A 23,856-nucleotide genomic window follows, 5' to 3' on the forward strand; every position below is an offset into this window, starting at 1 on the left:
GCACCGTTCATTTTAACAACGTGATTATTGGTGGTTTTGAGAAATGAAACTCTTGGTTTATGAGGAAAAATAATTATTTGTGTTTTGATTCATTATGAGCAGGGATGGTATTCTACGCGATTTTTCGGGACTCGTAAGTTATCTACGTAGAAAACTGTATTCTACGTTTTCTACGGTAGAAAACCTCTTGCAAGTATAAAACTCTCAAACACTCGAAAATTCACAGTATGAGTCATAAAACGCCATTCGCTGCGCTGATTAGGTGTATTTAAGTAACGGGAGAATTAATATAACAAAAAAAAAGAAACACGAAGAAGCAAGAAAGTATTTTCCGAACTACTTTGTTATTATGGCGAAACAAGCAATGATAAAGAAACTCAAAAGAAGCAAACAATGTTTTCACTCAATATTTTCAATCGTAATTCAATGCTAATGAAAGCAAAATCGCATAATACACGTCACACATAAAACCAGTGCAATAGCAAAGGCGCGCCTAAGGCCTGATTTCTACAGAACTATGCCATCGCTGTCAAATCTCATATATTTAGAGCGTTCCCAACATCTCAATGGTTCATGGTTCCCCTGGCATATATAAAAAAGCCCACCAAAAATTCCATGCAACTTTAAACGGTTACAGGAAGAATTCTTTACACAACTTTCGGAACAACTCATAAACTGAGTAACTCCGTAAACGCATAATTGAGAAACAAGACGACTGAGTGATTGTTTCTCACTTTTTGGGTACAGTATCACTCAGTTTTGAATTAAGTAATTACTAAATTTTTGGGTTCTGAATTGTTACCTAATTTAATTTACAAATTTATATAACGTTTCGAAGATAAAATTGGACATACCTTGGTTTGTTGTTTGTATTGGCTAGAAAGCCCTAGAATATTTTCCAAACAGGAGGTATTTCTAATCCGAAAACTTATGAAACACATCAAAAACAGTTTCAATCGAAGGAGATTAAAAGCAAATTTTTTCAAATTCATTCTCAATTAACACAAAATAATCATCACAATTAAAAATAAATAATATTTTTAAACTTAAATTTCGTTTAATCTTCATGTAATTCACCACAAAAATCTCTTTGCAGGTTCTCGTAGAATACTCGTTTTTGGTTAGGTATTCTACCAGATTTCCAGAGATTCTACGTAGAAAACTCGTCGAAGACTACATGAGGTTTTCTACTAGACATCCCTGATAATGAGGAATCCTCCATTTCTACAAATATGACGCAAATATATCTAGACTTCTTTGCAACCGACTGCATTTGACGTAAAAGTTTTTTCCTCTTGACGGAAATGCCTGTATCGTCACAAAACAGAGATTCCTCACATCCTGGTGGTAAATCAGGTAGATCCAGCGGCGGACGAAGACTGATTTGAGCTTCAGGCGAAAACCTATTTTGGCACCCCCCCTTTTTTAGTTTACAGATCCGTGTAAAAAACGCGTAATTCAAAAATTCGTGTAAAAAAACCCGCGTTGAAAAACCGCGTAAAAAACCCAACTGTATACCAATAGCTATGTTTGACATCGGACTTGGATTACAGAGAGTCAGTCCGAAGTTTTTCCAGCTTCAATGTCCGATTTAATTCCAGACCGGACAAGAACGGAGCTATATGGACTGGGTAATGTTTCCGGAATCCGGAAAAGTCCGGTTGAAAATCAACGTTATTTAAATCACAAGTAGCAAGCAGCAGACTTACAGGTTTCTTTATTTGCATTTCTATTAATGTGCGTAATTTCAATCCAAGTAACATATTTTAAAGCAAATAGGTAGGGGTAAGCGGGGTAAGACCGCCATCTTAAGCAATTCTGTTTATAGAAAAAAAAGTTGCGGCTGCAATTTCATTTTTTCTTCGCTAAGAAGTTCTTCTATTCAATACCCGCACTTAAAAAATAAGGACTAAAATATTTCTATTTATTTTCCACCTTTTTTTTCAATTTTAAAAAGTCTTTGAAAATGTGCAGTTCTTTTTCATGCGGGGGTAGGCACGCTCACCAGCGGAGTAAGATCGCCCACCATTTTTTTAAGGATAACAAATACTTTTAGGACCAAAACGGTTGATTTTATCGGTATAGTATCTTTGAAAAGTTGTAGATAGTATTTTTTTTTTTTTAATTTAAAAAAAAAATTTCTAAGTTTTAACTTTTTTTTATTATTTGACTATCCAAGTTCAAATCAACGAACTGAAATAATTTAGAAACTCCAAAATTCACTCTTACATAACATATTTCATCCACCTGACATGATTTGATACATGGAGCAATTGATACATATGAAAATTCCCAGTGTTTGCTCAATCTGTTTAAAAAATTTGAAAAAAACACAGACATATTTGCGTCTTACAAAAACGGGGAGGGGTCCAGAGTGGTGGCACCTTTTCCAAAACTTAGAGCAACTATTCCCCTTGAATAAAATTCCAAATTTCCCTAAATCGGCCGTTCCAGTGCTGAGCACGAGCATTTTCAAAACACAAGTTTCGTCCCGGGTCTTTACGGGTTAATGAAATTTTTCAATTATTATATAACTTGGTAGTAAAAGTACAGTGGGCGGTCTTACCCTGCTGGGCGGTCTTACCCTGTTTACCCCTATAGGTATGTTAGGGTGACAATGAAAAAAATATCATCGAATTTCAAAAACCGTGCAATGAAAAGACGTGATAAAAACGGGGAAACAAAGATCTTATTTATTAGATAAAATTAACATTTGTATTCGGATGGTGGTGGGGCACATTCGGACATCGTTCTTGGGGCACATTCGGACACCTACCAAATTTGTATGTTGTTTATTCATAAATATCGATTCAGACTGATTCTCAGTCCTAAAAATAGATCGGAACTACAAAAGGAAAACCGATAGAGCAAGCATCAACGAAGATGAGCTGGGAAGAGTTTCTAACGGAACAATGTCTTTGAGACACGCTTCTGATACCTGCGGAAATAAAAGAAGTACCTTGTTCTGTCGTCAGAAAAATCAAAGAAACGAAAAAACGGAAAAATCAGAGAGCTTCTCGTTCAAAAACACAGATCAACATGTATTTACGAACGTGGAAGAAACATTTCTAGAGATATATTTGATCGAAAGTTCCCATATGAATTATGGATTGACGTACCGTATGCCAAGACGATTGCAAAATTGTTTCTCAATGTTCTGGAACACTTGAATAAGGTTCCAGGAAGCAGCGTAAGTGAACCAATTTGCTGTTGCTTGACAATCACGAATGCGATTGCACTTTGAACCAATCAAATATTGCCGAGAAAATGGCATAGTTCTTGAATCCTTTCCCCCTCATAGCCAGTTTGCTCGGTTTTCGTTTTATGAATTAAATTTGAAATGAAAGGATGAGTTTCGAGGTTTGCAAAGCATCTGACCTCAGTCTCTGCTTATATGGAAAAAATAGTTGAAAAACACAAAATTTTCATTATTCTAGAAAAGTTTTTCAACACTGTCCGAAAGTGCCCCAGGACTGTCTGAAACCCACACACGGGGCACATTCGGACGAAAAAGCAATTTTGAAAAATTCAAATAAATCAATCGAAATTGCATCAACGTAGTGTGTGTTGATGCAATTTCGATTGATTTATTTGATTTTTTTTGTTAAAACAAGCTTATATGATACTACGATGTCCAAGTAACAGCCAGGATGAATTCAGATTTTTTTAAAAGTTAACAAAAAATATTAAAAATCAAGGTAGAAAAAGTGTCCGAAACATCCCCCTCTTCCCTATGTATATTTTGTTTATTGGCCCAAAAAACATCTATGCAAAACTTTAGCTCAATGGGACATGATTTAAGAGTGCCTCAAAGCGCCTAATGTTGTGATTTTTCGACCAGCGAAAATCTACCCAGGAAGTAGGAGTACATAAAATTAGGAATATAGAAACATTTTTCGATGCCAAATGTCTTAAAAATACCTAATACGTCGAGATCTAGTGTTAACTCGAAAAAAATATTCTTGGTCAAAATGCGACCTTAGCCGTTTTTGAGCAACCAAGGGCTTAGTATGGAACTTTCTAAAACTGATTTCTGGTCATTTGCAAAACTGGTTAGAAACCAGATAGAAAGCAATCAAACAAACTTTATTAAATATATCTTTTGTTCTTTAATTTATATAATTTATAATAATATCCTAATAATTTATTAAAGCGTAAATTATGTTTTTATTCAAGTCCTTTCAATTTTTTCAACTATATTGTGGTTGGAAAGATAAAATACGTAATGTTTGTTTGAAAAACCAACCGTCAATAAGCAATAACAAACCACGACAGTCTGAACTTTTGGGAATTTCCTAGAACGCCGACAAGCTCATACCAACATGATATTAACTGTAATCAATTTTGAACATCACCAGAACTTAGCATGGCCTGTTGACAATTGGCGTTTTCTCCAAGTGCCATTGTGTAAAACTTATATTAAAAATCTTCAAACACTCGCTACGCGCTAAATCAGTTCAGCAGTTAAAAAATAATGAAAAAATGAGAAATAGTTGAGTTGAAAACAAATTCAGTTGACACAAAGAAACTTGACGAAAGAGTTCCAAGTTCAATCGATCAAGCCTAAGTTTCGTGAAGCTCTAATGATCAGGAGATCATGCATTTTAAAAATCATGACTCCTCGTCACCTACGTGAGAGTAAAAAATAGCAGATTCATTTAATTATTGACCTGGTGTTTATTCTAAAAAAAAGATTTTTGGCAAATTCACAACGATTTTTTGCAAGTATTCATTTCTGCAAAGTGCACTGATTATAGTGAATGCACTCTATAAAATTTGCGATCCAGTAAATATATTTATTTTTCGCCGCTAAGTACAGGTTGGAGTCGATTATCCGGAATCTTATTTTTTTGGTGTTCGTTTTTAATTTTTATTTCGAAATCTTACCTTTACCATCCCTTCTGAAATATTTGTTACCATTTATGTCACTTCTGTTGTGTTTGGGATATGCTCAAATCAAGTGAAAATAATCAATGTTCAACTTTCTTTTTGTTTTGCTTCTCAAGATTTTACTCCTTCTCGCCTCAGAAATAATTTCCGGTCACGTCACTGCATCATACGATATAAGTGCAATAAAAAAAACCTAAATTAATCCACCTGGCGGTCAGACCCAGCCTTTCTCCTTCAACCTTATTTGTTTAAATAAATTTACATGAACACTTCAATTTTCAGAAAAAAATACAACTTGATAATATTTGCTGGATTTATTTATCACTCTAAATAACATTTTTTTGGTAGCCAACGGTGTAACTATACCGAACATTTGAAACAAAACATTCAAACAGATATAAACATACATTAATAAATGCAAATAACATGAATTGAATATGTTTCAGATATATGACGCGAATTTTTTTTATCGTGATATAATCGAAACGTCACTGTACTGCTGTGAGATAACAAAGTGACGTTAATGCCATTTTTGGAATATAGGGTTTTTATGCCACTTTGTTCGTTATTCGAAGACCCATCTTCTGGTATCTTTGTTTTAGTTGTTACTTATTCGTATCTATCTATCTTCTAAACATATAAAAATGCAGCTCTGTCTGTCTGTCTGATCCATATAGGCTTGGAAACTACCGAACCGATCGGCGTGAAATTTTGTATATAAGGGTTTTAGGGGCCGGGAAAGGTGACTAAGATAGTTCGAGACCCCTCCCTCTTCTGCAAGGGAGGGGTCCCATACAAATGAAACACAAATTTCTGCACATCTCTAAAACTAACCAAGCAAATGGAACCAAATTTGGCATGTGGATGTTTTTGAGAGTAGCAAATATGTCCATGTTGATTCGACACCCTTCCCTCTCCTGGAAATTAGGGGTCTCGTACAAATGAAGCACAATTTCTGCACATCTCGAAAACTAACCAAGCAAATGGAATCAAATTTGGCATGTGGATGTTTTTGAGAGTAGCAAATATGTTCATGTTTATTCGACACCCTTCCCTCTCCTGGAAAGGAGGGGTCTCATACAAATGAAGCACAAATTTCTGCACATCTCTAAAACTAACCAAGCAAATGGAACCAAATTTGGCATGTGGATGTTTTTGAGAGTAGCAAATATGTCCATGTTGATTTGATACCCTTCCCTCTCCTGGAAGGGAGGGGTCCCATACAAATGAAACACAAATTTCTGCACATCTCGAGAACTAACCACGTAAATAGAACCAAATTTGGTAGGTGGATGTTTTTAGGGGTAACAAATATATCCATAATGGTTTGACACCCCTCCCTCTTCTACAAGGGAGGGGTCCCATACAAATGAAACACGAATTTCGCACAGCTCGAGAACCAATCAACCAAATACAACCAAATTTGGTATTTGAATGTTTTTAGAGGTAACAAATATGTTCATAGTGGTTCGACTCCCCTCCCTCTTCTGTGAGGGAGGGGTTCATAACAAATGAAACACAAATTTCTGCTTATCTCGATAACCAATCAACTAAATGGAACCAAATTTGGCAGGTGATTGTTTTTAGGGGTAACAAATATATCCATAATGGTTTGACACCTCTCTCTCTTCTTTAAGGGAGGGGTTCCATACAAATGAAACTCAAATTAGGCACAGCTCGAGAACCAATCAAGCAAATATAACCAAATTTGGCAGGTGAATGTTTTTAGGTATAACAAACATGTCCATAATGTTTCGACACCCTTACTTCTTCTGGCATGTCTCTAAATACCATTTCGAAATCCAAGATGGCGACTTCCCGTTTCTGAAAAACAGCGGCAAATTACCAAATACCACCCAACATGGGTATTTCCGGAATTGTTATGATGCACTGAAGCCACAAATCGACCTCAGACAACATTTCGAATTGTAAAATGGCGACTTCCGGTGTCTGGAAAACAGCCGAAAATGGCCAAATACCACCCAATATGAGTGTTTCTTCAACCAGATTGACGCTCAGAGGCCAAAAATTGTCTCCTAATGCCATTTTGAAATCCAAGATGGCGACTTCCGGTTTCTGAAAAACAGCGGCAAATGACCAAATACCAGCCAATATGGGTATTTCCGGGATTGTTATGATGCACTGAAGCCACAAAACGACCTTAGACAACATTTTGAATTGTAAGATGGCAACTTTCGGTGTCTCGAGAACAGCTGAAAATTACCACTCAAATACCACTTAATATGAGCGTTTCTTTAATCTGATTGACGCACGGAGGCCAGAAATTGTTCCCAAATGTCATTTTGAAATCCAAGATGGCGACTTCCGGTTTCCGAAAAACAGCGCAAATGACCAAATACCACCCAATATGAGTATTTCCGGGATTGTTATGATGCACTGAAGCCACAAAACGACCTCAGACAACATTTTGAATTGTAAGATTGCGATTTCCGGTGTCTGGAAAACAGCCGAAAATGACCAAATACCACCCAATATGGGTGTTTCTTCAACCAGATTGACGCTCAGAGGCCAAGAAACAGCGGTAAATTACCAAATACCACCCAATATGGGTATTATCCGGAATTGATAGGATGCAATGAAGCCACAAATCGACCTCAGACAACATTTTGAATTGTAAGATGGCAACTTTCGATGTCCGGGAAACAGCCTAAAGTGACCAAATACCACCCAATAGTAGTATCTCTGGAACTAGAATGAAGCTGAAAATTGACCTCAGACACCATTATGAATTGTAAGATGGCAACTTCCGGTTTCTAAAAAACGGCCGAAAATGGCCGATTTCCATACAATATGAGTATCTTCGGAACCAGAATGATACACAGGAGCTAGAATCGACCACAGACACCAATTTGAATTCGAAGATGGTGACATCCGGTTTCTGGAAAACAACCGAAAATGACCAAATAACACCCAACATGGGTGTTTCTCATACAGAATGACGCTCAGGGGCCAGAAATTGTCTCCAAATGCCATTTTAAAATCCAATATGGCGACTTACGGTTCCTGAAAAATAGCCCAAAGTGACCAAATACCACCCAATATAAGTATCACCGGATCCAGAATGATGCAAGGAGCTTAAAATTTACCTCAGACACCAGTTTGAATTGAAAAATTGGCAACTTCTGGGAAACAGCCGAAAATAACCGAATACTACTACATATGGATATGTCCGTAATCGAAATGATGTAAAGAAGCCAAGCATTGACCCTGGACACCATTTTGAATTAGAAGATGACCACTTTCAGTTTCTGGAATACAACGAAAATAACTGAAATGCACCCAATATATATCCGGAATAGAGGTCATGTACAAAAGCCAAAAGTCAAGGATGTTGTCATTCCGATAAAACCAATCATTTCAAACGATATAAGCCAATCGCAAGGAATCAATGAATTTTTAATGTTTAAAATTATTAAATTAAACACTAAAATAGGCGGGATGAAGTTTGCCGGGTCAGCTAGTGTTGTATAAAATCGAGATAACAAAGTGACGTATGCACCATTTCAATACAAAAGTGATAAGTAACCCGTACGTTTTTAGGCCGTATTGAAAAACTGATTAATGAATGTACGTCATAATGTCATATCACGGCAGTGTACTCATATTCAGGTTGAACTCGATTATATATCATTAGGGGTGGGCGAAACGGCTCTTTTGCAAGAGCGGCTCTGAACCGCTCAATCACCGTTCCGAACCGACCCACATGAACGGCTCATGGTTCACAATAATTCACGAGCGTTGACAGTTCGTGTTTTCTCGGTAAACTTCGGGTTCGCGCGAACCCATCAATTCTGGTGCGCTCAAAGAACCGTGGCTCTTTTTCGTGAGCCGTTCGTTCTTTCGCTCTTTTCTAAGAACCGGTTCATTTGAACGGCGCATGAGCCGTTCGCCCATCCCTACCTGCTTGTCGAGCCGAGCAGCACACCTTGAAATGGTCGAAAAATTAGATACCGACAGTTTCCTAACATGCTTCAAAAACTTCCAAAACAGAAGAGGCAAGGTGTCCCATATGTACAGCGATAACGGCAAGAACTTTATAGGTGCCTGGAATGAAATAACGGGCAGTGGTTGATTTTGCTAATACAAGTTTTATTTTTGATTGCAAATAATCAACACGCATGGTAACAAAAAAAAATTCTCCTGCCCCGAACTTTTATTCAAGTTGTAAGCCAATTTTTTTTTATTTCATCTATTTTTCCACTAAAACAAAGTTTGTTAAAACAGGTAACACTAATGAAATAGGATTCATAAGTGAAATATGTTTCTAAATTGAATATCAGCTGATTTTTGGGTTGAAAACAAATCGATTTTATAAGGATACACGACTAAGCCTCTATTGGTGAGATCTAGCGTAGAAAGCTCTATAGTGGTCATTGTATATTGCAAGGGGACTCGCATGGTAATTGACCGGGATACCTATATTCTCTCACAAAAAAAAAAAACATCTGAAATTTCGGTCATTTTTTTTTCAAAAATGGATGTATCTCAAAAAACGAATCGAATTTGATGAAATTTTTGCAGCTGTTGCAGGGTTGTGAATGAAAAATAATGTTTCAATGCATTCAAAGTTTTGAAATAAGTTAGCATTTTTGAAAGTTTGTGCTACGACGCATTTTCAAACGAGAAGCGAGCGCTTTTTACAAGCAGTCGATAACTTCTCCAGTGGTATGCATTCTAGACGCCCAATCAACATCCCCATTAATTACAACGATTTAGTAAAACATGAGGTATTCTATGAAACATCAAGCTCCTTAACTTGTAAGTTTTCACTTACCACCCCAGCTTTCACGGGGTTTGATTTACCCGGCGGGCGGCGATGCAGGGGGGTACTTCTACACAATGTAGATTTACTTGGGTGGAAAAGATTTACCACGAATAAACAAATGACCACAAAACACTAAATAAAATAAATAATATAAATAATAAAACAAAAAAAACCTAACACTAACCTTCCGTCCTCCTCGCCGATTCGTCGCAATGGCGGGTTGGTGAACTCAAGCCGTTGGCCGTGAACTGTTCAGGCTGCTCGCTGCTGGCGTGGCGATCCAGCACTCTGTGACAGCTTTTTAACCGCAATGACGGGGTGTATTTCACGATGGGGCACACACACGGTTTCACTCCCGGCGGTATCGAAAACGGCACTCCGACTCGCGTTGGCTCACGGTCACGTAGTCACGGTCTTCAGGTTTTACCGGTACAGAGCGATCTCCCCAAATCAAAACACCGCCTGACGTTTCTGCTCGATCGCGTTTGAAACCCACACAGCCGCACTTGTTTTTCTTCGCCGTTAACGCACATCACTTTTTCGCCGCGGGAGGAGAGACGGGACCTAATTTTATTTAACACGCGAGACAATTCACACCGATAATTTTAACCCTATCTACTAAAACACTTATCACAAACTTTTAAATAAAATCTAACAAGAAAATAACGAATTAAAATTAACATGCAGTGGCGAGTATGTTGCTTGCCACAACAACAAAAATCAAAACAAAACTCCTACACACTGACAAGCAACATATATTTACACGCTCGGCATTGTTTACACAAATTTGTGTTAATTGCAACCTCGAGGGTTGCAAACTTGGGAAGAATGTTCCGTCTCAGGCCGAAACTAGTACCAGTACAAGCAACGACAAGCCAGTTGCCTTTAGCTGTTAGAGCAAGCCACAGAGCAGAGATGCCAGATGTTTTTGAACAATGTTTGCAACTGTTCGAAAAACCGGAAAAATCTGCTTGAAATCTGAATATAATCTATCCGTAATTCGAAAAAATTTCGCTCGCGCAAGCAAAAGTCTGCCAAAATCTGCACACATTTTGAGGAAATATAAGGAGACGAAAATCTGCAGGAACTATGGATAATCTGCAAAATAATAAAAATCTGCACACGGACTCTAAAAATCTGCGTTTTACAGGCAAATCTGCACATCTGGTATCCTTGTCACAGAGTGAATAAAACCAGTTTGGTTTCGACCGTCTCTATACTTGATTTATTACAAGGACAAATAGAACGGATGACAACTGTTTTTTTTTTTTTTTTTCATTTTCAAATATGGTTTTTAAGAAAACAAATGCTTTTGCGTACAAACAGAACTTTGTGATTTCAATAATATTGCGTATGGTAGAAATTACAATGACTGCTTAATATGTATTATATCTACTAGTTTGGCAGGTTTTTGTGCTTCGACTAAACACGCTGATAATGCGCTTTTGAATTTACAATGTTTTTCAGCTATCATTATTATTTTATCTGCATTCAATACTATGTTCACCTCGTGGCGATTAATAAGGTTTTGGATTTCCACTTTACAGTGATCAATTAGCAAGAGAGGCTCGCCGAAAATATTAACCTCACTTTTATCAAACACACGAAACTAGAAAAGGATTAAATGATTTTTAAATAGCTTCTAAATTAATAACCTAAACAACATACCTCTGAATCATCTGTAAAACATTCATTGCCGTCTTCTTCGTTTATTTCACACGCCATTATCACCAAAAGCATAGCCAAAATGTGACAAACAGTGAATTTCTGCGATAGCATTGCTTTAGATAGTACTTCCAAATAAATTTTTTGTGCGTACGATGCCAAATGATTTGCTATATTTGAATAAAGTAAATATTAAAATATTAATTTAATATAAGTAGCCGATACTTACGAATTTTCAACTTTTCAGAAAAATTGTATAATTTAGTTACAATGGATGATGCTTCGTTTCTTATGTCCGCATCGTCATCTCTAAGAAGCATGAGTAGCGTTCGACTGAAGTTTAAATAGAATCCAAAAGATTTGGTTTCTAAGAATCTTCTTGAAATGATTTTCATGATATCTACAGTAGTTCCCCTGCAAAAATGAAATGAAGTGTTAACTTATTTCTGCTATTTTTGCATTACGTAATAGGTGTTTTTGAAATTATTCAACGTTTCTGTAATATGAATTTTCTTTCGACAATTATACTGCTAGCATAGAAAAAAATCACGATGCTAGTAAAACCTTTGTATAAAACCATGGCACAGCCACTAGATTGATTTTTATGGAAAAAATGAACTTCGGAGATTTCAAATTAGGAGTGTGTTACTAAAATGGTAATTACTTACCTGACATCACAACATTGAACGGATGATGCCATTGTTGGCAGGATGTCTATTTCGAGTACACTCTCTGGAATTTTCATTTCAACATAGTATATACATTTGACACACCTATAAATGCTAGTTCTTAGCTGATTAGGCCTGGAGATAGCAGTTTTAAACAACGTATTCAGCATTTCGCAGTTACTACTGCTCTTATTAGACATCAGTGTCTGAACGCCCAATATACTGAAGCTTAAGATTGTATAAGCTTTCACGGTACAGTTATAGTATATATTCCGATCGATGATTGCTTTCAAGTAACAGTGAAATTTTGAAGATTTCGTGAACTCGGTTCGTAAAGATTTGATCTTAGCACGTTTGCTATCATTCAGCTGACGAATGAAAAATAAAAACATCTGGTCTATTTCGAACTGATCTGAATTTGTTGAGAATACATCAAAATCAAGAATAAGCAGAATCAAATTCATTACTGATTCCAAGTAATCATAACTGTACATGTCAGGATTGATTTGGCACAAGAAGCAATCTTTTGGCGTGTTTTCTTCATTGTTGTACATGTACATTACTATTTTGATTAAAACAATTTTTCTCATGATCAACTCACTTCCATAAAATGGCTTCTGTTTAGTCAAATTGGACAAATAATCTACTATATTACTAAGGTCATCCAAAAATTGATCGTCTTCTGCGAAAATAATGTTCTGGCATCTGTAATATAGATAACATTAATATTTATATAGATATTGGAACAGGTTTACTTGTACCTTGCCAAAATTTCAATCAGTATGTCAATTATGGCACCATAGAGCACAAAATTAGATTGTACCTCGAACAAATAATTTGAAATGGCTGTATACAGTTCAATCCAATTATTAAGTTGGTTGCTCGATTCCGCCACTACGTCTAATGTTCGCGTTTTAACTAGATACAAAATTTGTAGCAGAGCCCCGTGAAGCGAGTTTGGATTAATACTTTTGTTATTGGATCGGTTTAAACTTTCGAGGAGTAAAAATATTCTATCGAAAACCAGATCCGGTGAAACAATAATTGCAATGAACTTAGCAGCAAGATACCGTGTTTGAAGTTCTGCACATCCTGAGCAAATCGATACAATCGGAACAAATCGGGATAACTGTAGGAATTCAGATTTAGAAAAATACAAAGTCTCCTAAGTATTCCGTACCTTTAGATTAGATTCACTTCCCTCAAGTGCTGAGGGATAGAGTCTACTTAGCAATAATAGCAGTGGGTGCAACTTTTTGCTTCGTGAACCATTTATGATTATCTGACTGGCCTTTTCTAATTCCGTTATGAAAAAATCATATAACTGCGGGTACCTGAAAAACTCAAATGTATATGTTTGTAGAACGCTGACACACCGTGTAGAAAGTGATGTTAAAAGAGATGATAAAAAATGAAAAGATAACAGTTTTTACGCGGTTAGTGTCGCGAAAAAGAACGTCAGTGTAGTTACCTTAAAAAAAATATCCTTCCAGTCATTTTATTTCTAATATTAAGGTTTTCGGAATCCTTTGTTCGGTGTACGCCAAATACTCGAATCATCAATGCCGAAAATAACAGAGTTGAGGAATTACGTTCCTAATGAAAATTTTATTAGAATAAGAAACAGCAAGTAGTATATAAGTATGTGCGATAAAACAAATGATGGAATTTCATTAGCTTCCAGATCAGATCAGATTAGAGAAATCATACATTCATAAAAAAAAAATATTCTGGAATGGATACAGTTGGAAAAAGTCAAAAAAATATTTGAGATGAAGCAGAGAGAAATCAATATTGAATGCGATTAAAATGAACCAATGAAAGACAAATCGCATGCTCTTAAATAATTCAAAATTCTCTGTGATTATCCTTTGGTTTGACCCTTTCCTCTAGAGCACCAAGAATTACAATCATCATATCTTGACATAAAATAGTTTGTTGTGCTTACGATTGTTCCATAAACTTTTATATGCTGCCTCAGAGCATCACTGGGCATTTTCTTCAAAATACTACAGTTGACAGTAATTTTAGTTAGTCTACAAAGTGTTCAGCTGGAATTTTCTCGTGAAGCTATAAATTTTTATTATAAACCTTGTGAGCGGGAGAGGGTTAAACGACAACTGGCCCTAATCGACAACGTTTCGAGCGACACAAATATAAAAAACGGCATGCTTCTTAAACTTTTAAAAATTAAGTGTCGCATATTTATTTATAAATTATAAGGACGTGAGCAGGTAGGTGACAATCGCATACTACTGAAACACTAGAACAGGAGTGGAAGGAAAGTATTATGTCTCCCATCTACAAAAAGAGCAACAAGCTGGAGTGCTGCAATTATCGGGCAATCACTATGTTGAACGCCGGCTGCAAGGTAGTCTCCCAAATACCCCGCAGTCGACTATGACTATTTATGAAGCAGTTCGTAGGGCACTACCAGGTGAGATTCATGGGTGCCCACGCCACTACGGATCAATTGTTCGCAGTTCGGCATGTTAGGCGGTAGGTCAAAACGACAATGGATCGGAATAGAATGATATGTGTAGTTCGAGCATCGGGGGCATTTTCGAACCACTTCGAAACTCGAAGAGGTTTAAGGACTCTCGAGCCTACTATTCAATGTTGCCCTGAAAGGTCATAAGAACAGCGGGAATTAACACGAGTGGCACGATATTCCAAAAGTCGTTCAAACTGCTTGACTTGGCCGACAATATCGGCATTGTGGCTTGGACCTTTTTGAAGGTGGCGGATACGTAGCATTTCTGTTTATAGAAAAAAGTGGCTACTATTTCATTTTTTCTTTGCTAAGAGGTTCTTCTGTTCAATGCCCGCATTTTAAAAATAAAAACTGAAATATTTTTGTTTATTTTTTAGCTTTTTTTTTTAATTTAAAAATTTATTGAAAACGTTCGTATCGTTTTCATGCGGGGTAAGCCCGCCCACCAGCGGGGTAAGATCGCCCACCATTTTTAAGGATAACAAATATTTTTTGGTTGATTTTATCGGTATAGTGTGTTTGAAAAAGTTGTAGATGGTATTTTTTTCTTTGTAAAAACAATATACACTGTGAAAAATCTGAAAAAAAAGGTTTAAACTTTTTTATTTTTTGATCATCCAAGTTCAAATCAGTGTTTAGGTAACTTTTTGTGGTTTATAAAAAAAAAAGATTTTTCAGAATTAGGGTTTTTTAAGATATTCAGTTTATAATATACAGTCATACCTCGATATAAGGCAACTTTATTTTTATTTTCGTTACGTTATATCGAGTTACGTTATATCGAACCACGAACAAAAATATTTTTTTATTGATGCAAAATTCCTCATGGTTACTTAAAAGTGCACAAAAACTTATTTCCCTTCACTTAAAAGTATATAAAAACCTGTCTTATGTCCCTTTAAGACAATTTTCGTAGACCAACATAACCAGTCACAAAACATTGAAAACATAAATGTCAATTTTACCCCGTTTTACGGCACTTATTGGTTTCAAAACTTACTTAAAACATTTATTCGGAACATTATACACCCTAAGAATAATTGTTGTACTTTAATTTTGGGAAATTGAAAAAAGTTACGTTATATCGAGGTAAAAGTTACGTTATATCGAGGTTGCCTTATATCGAGGTATGACTGTACCTGTCTTTAAGTTTAAAATGAATACGCATCAAATCTGTCGTATGATTTTTTCGGAGACTTATCATGTATAGAGTAATAATATTTTTTTTATTCATATTTCAAATTTTTTTATGTTTTTTTTTTTTGAAGAATAAAATTACCAACGACTCTATACTAATTAGGGATGTAACGGATATCCGCATCCGCATCCGCAAACGCGGAACATCCGCATGAAAATTGACATCCGCATCAACATCTGCATCCGTTATCACATATCCGCATCCGCATAATACCACGCGGTTATTGAAAAAAAATATCGCTTCATAAAATATTGCAGAAAAATTTTCCTTGGTGTATTTACTGCTCGCCCAAATAACTTTATGTGTATGTGGTTATGTGAAAAAAGCAAAATATAACATAAGGGATGCTACGGATATCCGCATCCGCATCCGCGAATGCGGAACATCCGCATGAAAATTGACATCCGCATCAACATCTGCATCCGTAATCACATATCCGCATCCGCATCTGCAGATGTCTGAAAAATCACATCCGTCACGTCCCTGATACTAATCAAACAAACCGCCCAAAAAAAATTTTCTCAACAAAATTTGAGCTATTAATATTTCCATTACTCCATGATCCAACAGCCATCAAATTTTGGCTTACCTTTTGTAGATTTTGCAGGCAAAACTTTTTTTTATTAAATTTTTACCATTTTATTTTTTATTAAATTTTTTTATCTGTTCTTTAAATTTTTTTACAGTGTATACTTTTTCGAAAGGAGAAACTACTATTTACAACTCTGTCGGAGACGTCATACCGTTCAAACAAACCGTCCTGGCTCTAAAATTATTTTTGCTCATTAATACCATTTTTACACAAGTTTACTTTTTTCAAAAATTAGTCTTGTTAAAAAAAATACTAGAAAAGCTTCAACCAAATCGAAAATGGTTGATTAACATCGTTGTCTTATGTGGCTTAAAATTGCTTTATCCTAAAAATATCCCCTTAGCAGTGTCGAGGCATTTGGAGCTTGAAATAAAACAAGAAGCAGTTGTATACGTGGCGGTTTTACCCCATGTATAGTGGGCGGCTTTTCCCCTCAATGGAACATTTTCATATTCCACTGAAAAAGTAGTCAAAATTATAAGATTACTTACGGCTTTCGATATTTCCGATAGAAGACAGATTCAGGCAAGCGATTAAACGTATATTCACAAACAAAACAATAGATTTTTAGACAGAAAAACCTTAAGTCCCGTTGCCGCAAAACAATAGCGCATCGAAAGGTTGTTTTTGACTATTTCTGTGACCGTTCGCGCACTATCAAAACAGAAAGCGGTGCAAAATGTTATATAATTATACTGTAATAAACACGTTAAAGAAATTTTTTCATTATTTTATGACTTGGTAGTAAAACTACGGTGGGCGGTCGTACCCCGCTGGGCGGTCTTACCCTGCTTACCCCTACATCGAACTGAAGGCCGAACCCAAACGGATTGGACTGGTCATCAATGCATCGAAGACGAGTACATAAAAGGAAGGGGTTCACGAGAAAAGAGTGCTAACTTTCCACCCCGAGTTCAAGTTGGTAGTGATGAAACCGAGGTAGTCGACGAGGTCGTGCACCTGGGCTCACTAGTAACTGCCGAGACGATACCAGCAGAGAAATTCATCGACGGCGCTCCGTTTGAGTAGCATTCGCCGCCGCACCAAGTTGCCATATCGAACGTTACCTATCGTTACATAGGGGGAAGGGGTCTGATTTTTAGCGTTACGTAATTTGTGTACGACGCCTAACCAATTTATCTATCCGTCAATTGTTTCCGGAATGATCTGCGTTCTTTCTGCTTCATAAAATGTCCTCTTTATTTCAAGCAACTCTGTTTTAACTTTGTTTCCGTTTTCCCAAATTATCGATAACACAATTCTGTTGCAGGTTTTTTTGTTTGTGCGTGCATGGATTTTTTATCCTTGTATGTTTAATTAAAGTAATTGCGTTAGACCGTGGCACGTTCCGCAACGTTGCCTTCAATAACTATTATACTTAAAATTGGCGAACTGTCATTAATTGTATTTTGTACTTTGTGCTGCCTCGATTCCTACAATTTGCTATTAATATTTGCAAATTTGAAAAGGATTTTTGGAAAGATTCGGGGTGGCTCTCAGCCTGGAAAACGGTAAAATATTGACCGCTATGCTGAGGAAGTTGCCATCCAGCATTCAACAATGTTTTTTTTTCGGAAACACCGATTACCAATTCCAACGCCGCTTTCGAATTCGTCTTACGTTGTTTTCGAAGATTACAACAGCTGTAGATGCGAAAAATGGTTTTTTTATTCAACAATTTTTTATTCAAAAGAGTCAGCAGCAATAGTCGGTAATACTCCCAAGCAATTCGCTCAAACCTTTCAGGTTTATTGAAATAATGACATGGTTGACCAATCTTGTAAGGACTTGAGCTTTATGCTTCGTGTAGATTAGAGTGCCAACCAAAATGGTCATCTCGAATTTAAAAAAAAAAACTATAAATGTTTACCCGTCCGAAAAAAAATTTTTGTGCAAAATTTCAGCTCAATCGAAAATGAAATGAAGCGGCTCACTGGTTCACGTCGTTACTTGCGTCCTACGACGTGTTTAACCAAGGCAAAGCGCTTCGTCTTCCGGGGCCGACCAACTATGTTTGAAACACTCATTATTTTCATAATATTGTTACGAACATTTACTATCGACCACAACAAAACAAACAACTGTTTGACACTATTCACTAAATAACAACGATGCGGCACGTTGCTATCGCGTTGCCAAATTTAATAACTCGCTACTACCCGAGGTGAGGATTGCTATTTCCCAAACCAACATAGCAACGCGCGGTGCGGTTGCCACGTTATGGTGGGAGTTGCCAAACTAGTTTTAGAAACTTCAATTTAGCCACTGGTGGGCTTGCTCTAAGAAACCTTATAATAGGGTTGTTACAGTTTCTTCCACGGTGTATCTGCAAACGGCCGAAACCCGAACGGGGCCTCGCCACGATAGCGCCACATTGCAATGGTATGCAAAAAGCATGTTGAACGAAAAAACTAGTAGTTTTACATATTTGAGGCAAGTTTCCATCGTATAAATCCATTAGTCGGCCGATTGAAATTTCGCCCCTTCGTGAATATTAATATGTATAATTAGGCCGTTTGGAACTGTTCTTTTTTTCTCTACCTACGCTACTGAAACTGAGTGAAGCGCAAACAAAAACACTCTCGCAGGCACATGCGTTCGTTTTGTTCTTGCAAAGTTTCTAAGAATAGATTCTATTACTTACCGACCAAGATTCTGCGTCGTAACCGTTTATTGCGCACTCTATTCCATCTGAGACGAATTCTCCTATTGAGTCACCTAATTCAGTCGATCGAAACAAGGCTCGTAGAATATTCAACGAGTGTGTTCGGGTTTGTGCTGTACCCGCAGTTCGACAAAGTTCAAGAAGTTTTCTCATAGAAAATTGAAGTCCTTTGGACGAACTCACTTGAAGTTCTGACGTGATTATGGCTTGCATCATATATGGAATGCCTGCACTTCTTCTGGTTGAGCATATTTTAACTGCTTTGGTTTCGGTATCGCAGTTTTCATTGCAACTGTCACTATCAATAATGGTAATCATTTCTTGTAGCCACTTCATAGGCAGTTGATGCTGGTCATCGTATTGTGAACCCCACAATCGAATGCAAAGTTTAGAAAAGCCTACATAAGCCTGCTCGAAGGCTCCTCGATGCTTGGTTTCTGCCAAAAGTTCGGTAAAATAAGAACCGATTTCGATTATTAAGTCACTACTTATTAATCGGTTTTGGTCATCATCGTTTTCATTAACGACACTTTTTAGACCCTTGCTTATGGGAGTTTTAAAAACGATATCTCCAAGAATAAGAGATATTTCTTTTATAGTTCGCCAGGAACAAAGTAATACCATTTGAGGAGTCGTCTTGAAATCTGAATTTTTATCATCATTAACACCTTCATCCCCCGAATGCATTTCGACGTCCTCGTCTTCCAAACTGTATGTTTCGATTTCGGAAAAATCATTAGGTAAGTGGCCTTCTGGCGAAGAGTTGTTAACAACTACTGAGACAATTTTTGTCAATTGCCGGCAAGTCAGCACGAGATTGGACACAAACGCTATCCACAGTTCACATTTTGCAATTTCTTTAAGGTCAACTTTATTTAATAAGTGTCGTATGCATGTAAGTGAACCAAATATTGGATTTTCGCGAGCCGCCCGCAACAAAGATATTTGAGCAATGTGTAATCCATGTTGAAGAATTCGCTCGCACCATACTAGAGTTTTAAAAACCTGCAAATAAAAAAGCCGTTAACTGCTTAGAATACACAGTTATTTTATGTATATTATTCATACAGTTATTTTATGTACATTATTTGTCTTAAGGTGTTGATTGTAAGAGCCTTTAAGTCTACAATCCCTTCATTGTTTACAATATTAGTATACGGTCCTAACTTATAATCGTTTTCATATTTGCGGCTACAGGTTAGCCAACCACTTATATGGGAAAAAATGACCAGAAAATTTTAAAAAATTACACAAAAATATCTGATTTCTTGAATTCTATACTGCCTCGGGACGCATAAGCGCCACAAGTTACATTTCAACATTGTTGAGGTTTTTTTGAAAAATGTCTTAATTCCATACTGTTTTGCAATATGATGTCAATACATGAGGTTTATTATAGAAAACATTAAAGCAAACTCGTCACATTGGAACAAAAGGACGCATATTTGAAATGCGTTTTTTTATTTTGCTTTCTAGTAATCAATGGTGAAGCAGTTTGCTGAAGCTTCTCTTTTTTATTTTTGAAAGCTCGTCACTTACCTTTGTTTGAATGATGGAGAATGGTTCTTGGCAAACATTTGGTGCTTCTATATAAGTGTTTATAAAACAAAGATATTCTAAATAATATGCTGCCGATAAGGTATCATTTGGTTTAATGCTTGTCATCAGCATTTTGACGATTTCATAGTTTATTAGTTGGTCACATTTTTCAAAATAGAATTTGGGGCAGTGCAGCAACACACTCATACAGTGTACCTTATTCGTCTCATAACTGTCATTCAGAGCTTTGAGCAAAGTTTGGATTTGCTGTTCGTTCCACATATTAGAACTTTGATCATCATAAAATATGTAGCTAGCGATTTGTAATAACTGTATCAATATTTGCAACGAAATGGTTCTTCTGCTGTAGTTGGCACCAACAAACAAATTATTTATACAGAAGTCGTGCAACCTCTTGACAAAATCATAGTAATAATGACTTTTACCATCAGTATCTGATTTCTTGATTATACTCAGAAAACCAGACTTCAATCGACTTAATGCGTTTTTCATATAACATGTGATTTTCTGCCTTAGAGATGGTGCGTGGACATTGATATTGTTTTCCAAAAAGAAGAGAACGCAATCCAAATCCTCCTTGGTAAATAATTCCGTGCTTTTGTGACATTCCGTTAATAAGTAAAACGCAGACATTCGTGTTGAATCATCTGCTGATATCATTGCTAATCTGATATCTCCGTAAGGCAAAAGATTTTTCCATTTCAACGCGTTTGATTCAATCTTATCAAAGAGTCCGCTTTTTTTCGCTATTCCAAGTGATGTTAATATAAGTCCAAAATTGGCTGTATTTTTCGAATCGATCATACAAATAGCTATTTCAGGAAAGGCTTTGATTGCTTTGCGAATCAAATCAAAAAGGGTCTGCTTTATTTCAACTTTGTCATTGTTTTTCATGATTTCGATCAATATCGGACTTATCCATTTGCTGAACCATTCTTGCCTATTATCGTCGTAACCATAGGACATCATCAGTGATTCATAGCAATTGTTGATGTGTAAATTAACGTTGCCATAATCTTCCACTATTAACGATTTGAGTAGAAAATCTATTACATTTGGTACAGCTTGTAAAACAGCCTTTGCCTTAACAATGGAACAAATAGCACTTATCAGGATACACTTTGTATTGATGTTAATATTCACATTTCTGATATAATCGTAGATTATGTGATTTAGCTGCTCGTTTACTTTAACTCCTAGTTGAATTGTTGATTTCAACAGCTCTTTGCATAAATGTCGCACGCTGTCCATGTAATGATCTAAATGGGATAAAGAATATCCTAAGTTTACGGCCAATATCTCTACTAGATCCCTGCGCTCTTGTTTTAAATACTCATCTATTTGAAGGGATAGTAGCTTTTTGGTCATTTGGGAAAAACTTCGCGTCACACCTAAAACAATGCTGGGCTCTATGGAATTTTCCTCAGAAATCTCCTTTAAAATATTTGCAATGTTAGAAAATATACTGAAACCTTTGAAATTTGGTTCTTTAAAAAACTCAGATTCTATTGTACATATCACTCCATTTACTAAACACAATTTCTTTGTAGAATTTTCTTCAGAGAAAATACGTTCCGTTAGTCGCAGGTACCGTCCTTCCATATTTGCATTCATGGTTATCAATATTCCACAGTTAATTTTTGTGTCTATTGGAATCTCCGGATTCTCTAGCAAATCCCAACAAATTATGATAACTTTTTCTACATTTTTTTCACCTTCGTATGTACTTCTTATTATGTTCGAAAATTGGTTGAAGCACGATATCACGACACGTACTGTTGTATGAATGAACAAACTAATTTCACTCTTATCTGACGGGGAAATGTTTTGGCTAGAATATGAATAAAAGGTAAGTAATAAAGAGGATGATCACATACTGTGATATACCTTAGTTGCTCCGTATACAACATTAAGGATTTGTTGAAAAACAAAAGATTATCGTTCAAACAGTTGCGAATCGCGTCAACACCAACTTTAAAATTTTCAAAACAGCTCCCTATACTGTTGATTAGGGCGTTCCTATTCGCTAGAGTGTGGTTTGGTTGTCTTTCGAAATTTTGAATTCTACTCACAATGGAATTAGAAAGTCCCAATACTACAAATTCCCTACCAATGGTTATTTGTGTTAAAAACCTGTAACAATAATCATTAATTTTATATTATGATTGAGTGAATTATATTGCATTAGTACTTTGTAATTGTATTCTTTGCAGCATGTTTTAGAGGTGCTTCAATAAATAAATCTGCCAATGTCTGAATATTTGATAAAAGAGATTTCTCCAGTTCTGAAACAAAAACTGAATACTGCACATTTGATTAGATACCACTGGAATGAAACGCATCGCAAATTAATAGTTACCTCTCTCAATATTCGTATTTGTTCGTCAACAGACGAAGCGTCCGATAAATTCAAAAGAAATTTATTATCTTCTACAATAGAAACAACAATCAATATTTCGAAATTTATCATGAGTGTTAGTTTACTAGATTCACAAAAGCAGGAGGAAGGCACTTTTAGTAAATCCATTCGCATCTCAGAATTCTTCTTCACACCTTCATTAGCTCTAATGGATGATACTCGCAAGGATAATCCATTCATTTTATGGAATTAGTGAATATTTGGAATTGTGTTTTAACCTAAATTAAAATTCAGCTTCGACGATGTAAAAGTTTTACTAGATGGGTAACACTGACAGTTTATTGTTATTTACTACAGACTAGAGATACTCAGAGAAATAGAGATAAGCGATGAAAAACCGCCAATTTGGCAACTAGGTTTAACATGTCAGAGGTGCCAGATCTCTTCTCAGAGCGCAACGTTGACTCAATTTTCCATTCGACTCGTAGAACTGATGGTGACAATGGAAATCCTGGAGAATAATAAAGTGCATCACAAAAACCGTGAATTTGTAAAATTTTATGTTTATGTTTAATTTTATACATTTTCACTATAATTGATCATTATTTTGTTGTGAACCACCAGTTAAAATCACTGTGATAAACCAGTTTAAAATTCTCAATTCATTGTTTAGCAATAGAACATGAAAACGTGAAAATAAATATATCCTTTATTGTACTTGATTGCAACACAATGTGTTACCTTCCTTGTTCGATTGGCTTGGATTTTCACATGTTCGTTTGGCTTACAACATTCTCCTCTGAGTATTGCTACTACAGACGGTCCCGATAAAAAAATTTGACAGATGAAATTATACACAGAAAATAAAACTACCCAAATATGCGTATTTTTTACGCAAATCAGTGCTTATGTTCGAGAAGGTGCTTTTAGGTAGAAATGATTTAAGTCTGTAGTACACTCTTTGACCGAGCGTCAAATA

At 36.2% G+C, this 23,856-nt stretch overlaps 2 protein-coding genes across 2 annotated transcripts in view; both read right to left on the bottom strand.

Annotated features, from left to right (window-relative positions):
* Positions 1 to 10,368, bottom strand: part of LOC129721023 (uncharacterized) — a 106,406-nt gene extending 96,038 nt beyond the window's left edge. The window contains exon 1 of the mRNA XM_055673064.1: positions 9,861 to 10,368. The gene's annotated coding sequence lies outside the window, so the exon portion shown is untranslated. The remainder of the gene's footprint in view (positions 1 to 9,860) is intronic.
* A 618-nt stretch (positions 10,369 to 10,986) lies between these two features.
* On the bottom strand, positions 10,987 to 23,218 carry LOC129721022 (thyroid adenoma-associated protein homolog). Its single transcript, XM_055673057.1, has 13 exons — positions 23,003 to 23,218; positions 22,878 to 22,948; positions 22,710 to 22,822; positions 22,406 to 22,651; positions 20,498 to 22,349; positions 18,938 to 19,963; positions 13,481 to 13,605; positions 13,190 to 13,343; positions 12,771 to 13,138; positions 12,010 to 12,714; positions 11,571 to 11,755; positions 11,345 to 11,511; positions 10,987 to 11,285 (listed from the first exon to the last, which is right to left on the bottom strand). The coding sequence occupies exons 1-13, from the start codon at positions 23,115 to 23,117 to the stop codon at positions 11,040 to 11,042; spliced, it is 5,373 nt and encodes a 1,790-aa protein (XP_055529032.1). The 5' UTR covers positions 23,118 to 23,218; the 3' UTR covers positions 10,987 to 11,039.
* Positions 23,219 to 23,856: the final 638 nt, after the last annotated feature.

The sequence above is a fragment of the Wyeomyia smithii genome, chromosome 2 (assembly GCF_029784165.1).
Source record: "Wyeomyia smithii strain HCP4-BCI-WySm-NY-G18 chromosome 2, ASM2978416v1, whole genome shotgun sequence".
Lineage (NCBI taxonomy): Eukaryota > Metazoa > Arthropoda > Insecta > Diptera > Culicidae > Wyeomyia > Wyeomyia smithii.

Excerpts from the sequence above, each read along its gene's own strand:
- LOC129721022 (XM_055673057.1), bottom strand. The coding sequence starts at position 23,117 with ATGAATGGATTATCCTTGCGAGTATCATCCATTAGAGCTAATGAAGGT. Across the intron at positions 22,949-23,002 it reads CTCCTGCTTTTGTGAATCTA|AAGATAATAAATTTCTTTTG; the intron begins GTAAACTAACAC and ends TTTCTATTGTAG. Across the intron at positions 22,350-22,405 it reads TTGTATACGGAGCAACTAAG|CCAAAACATTTCCCCGTCAG; the intron begins GTATATCACAGT and ends TTCATATTCTAG.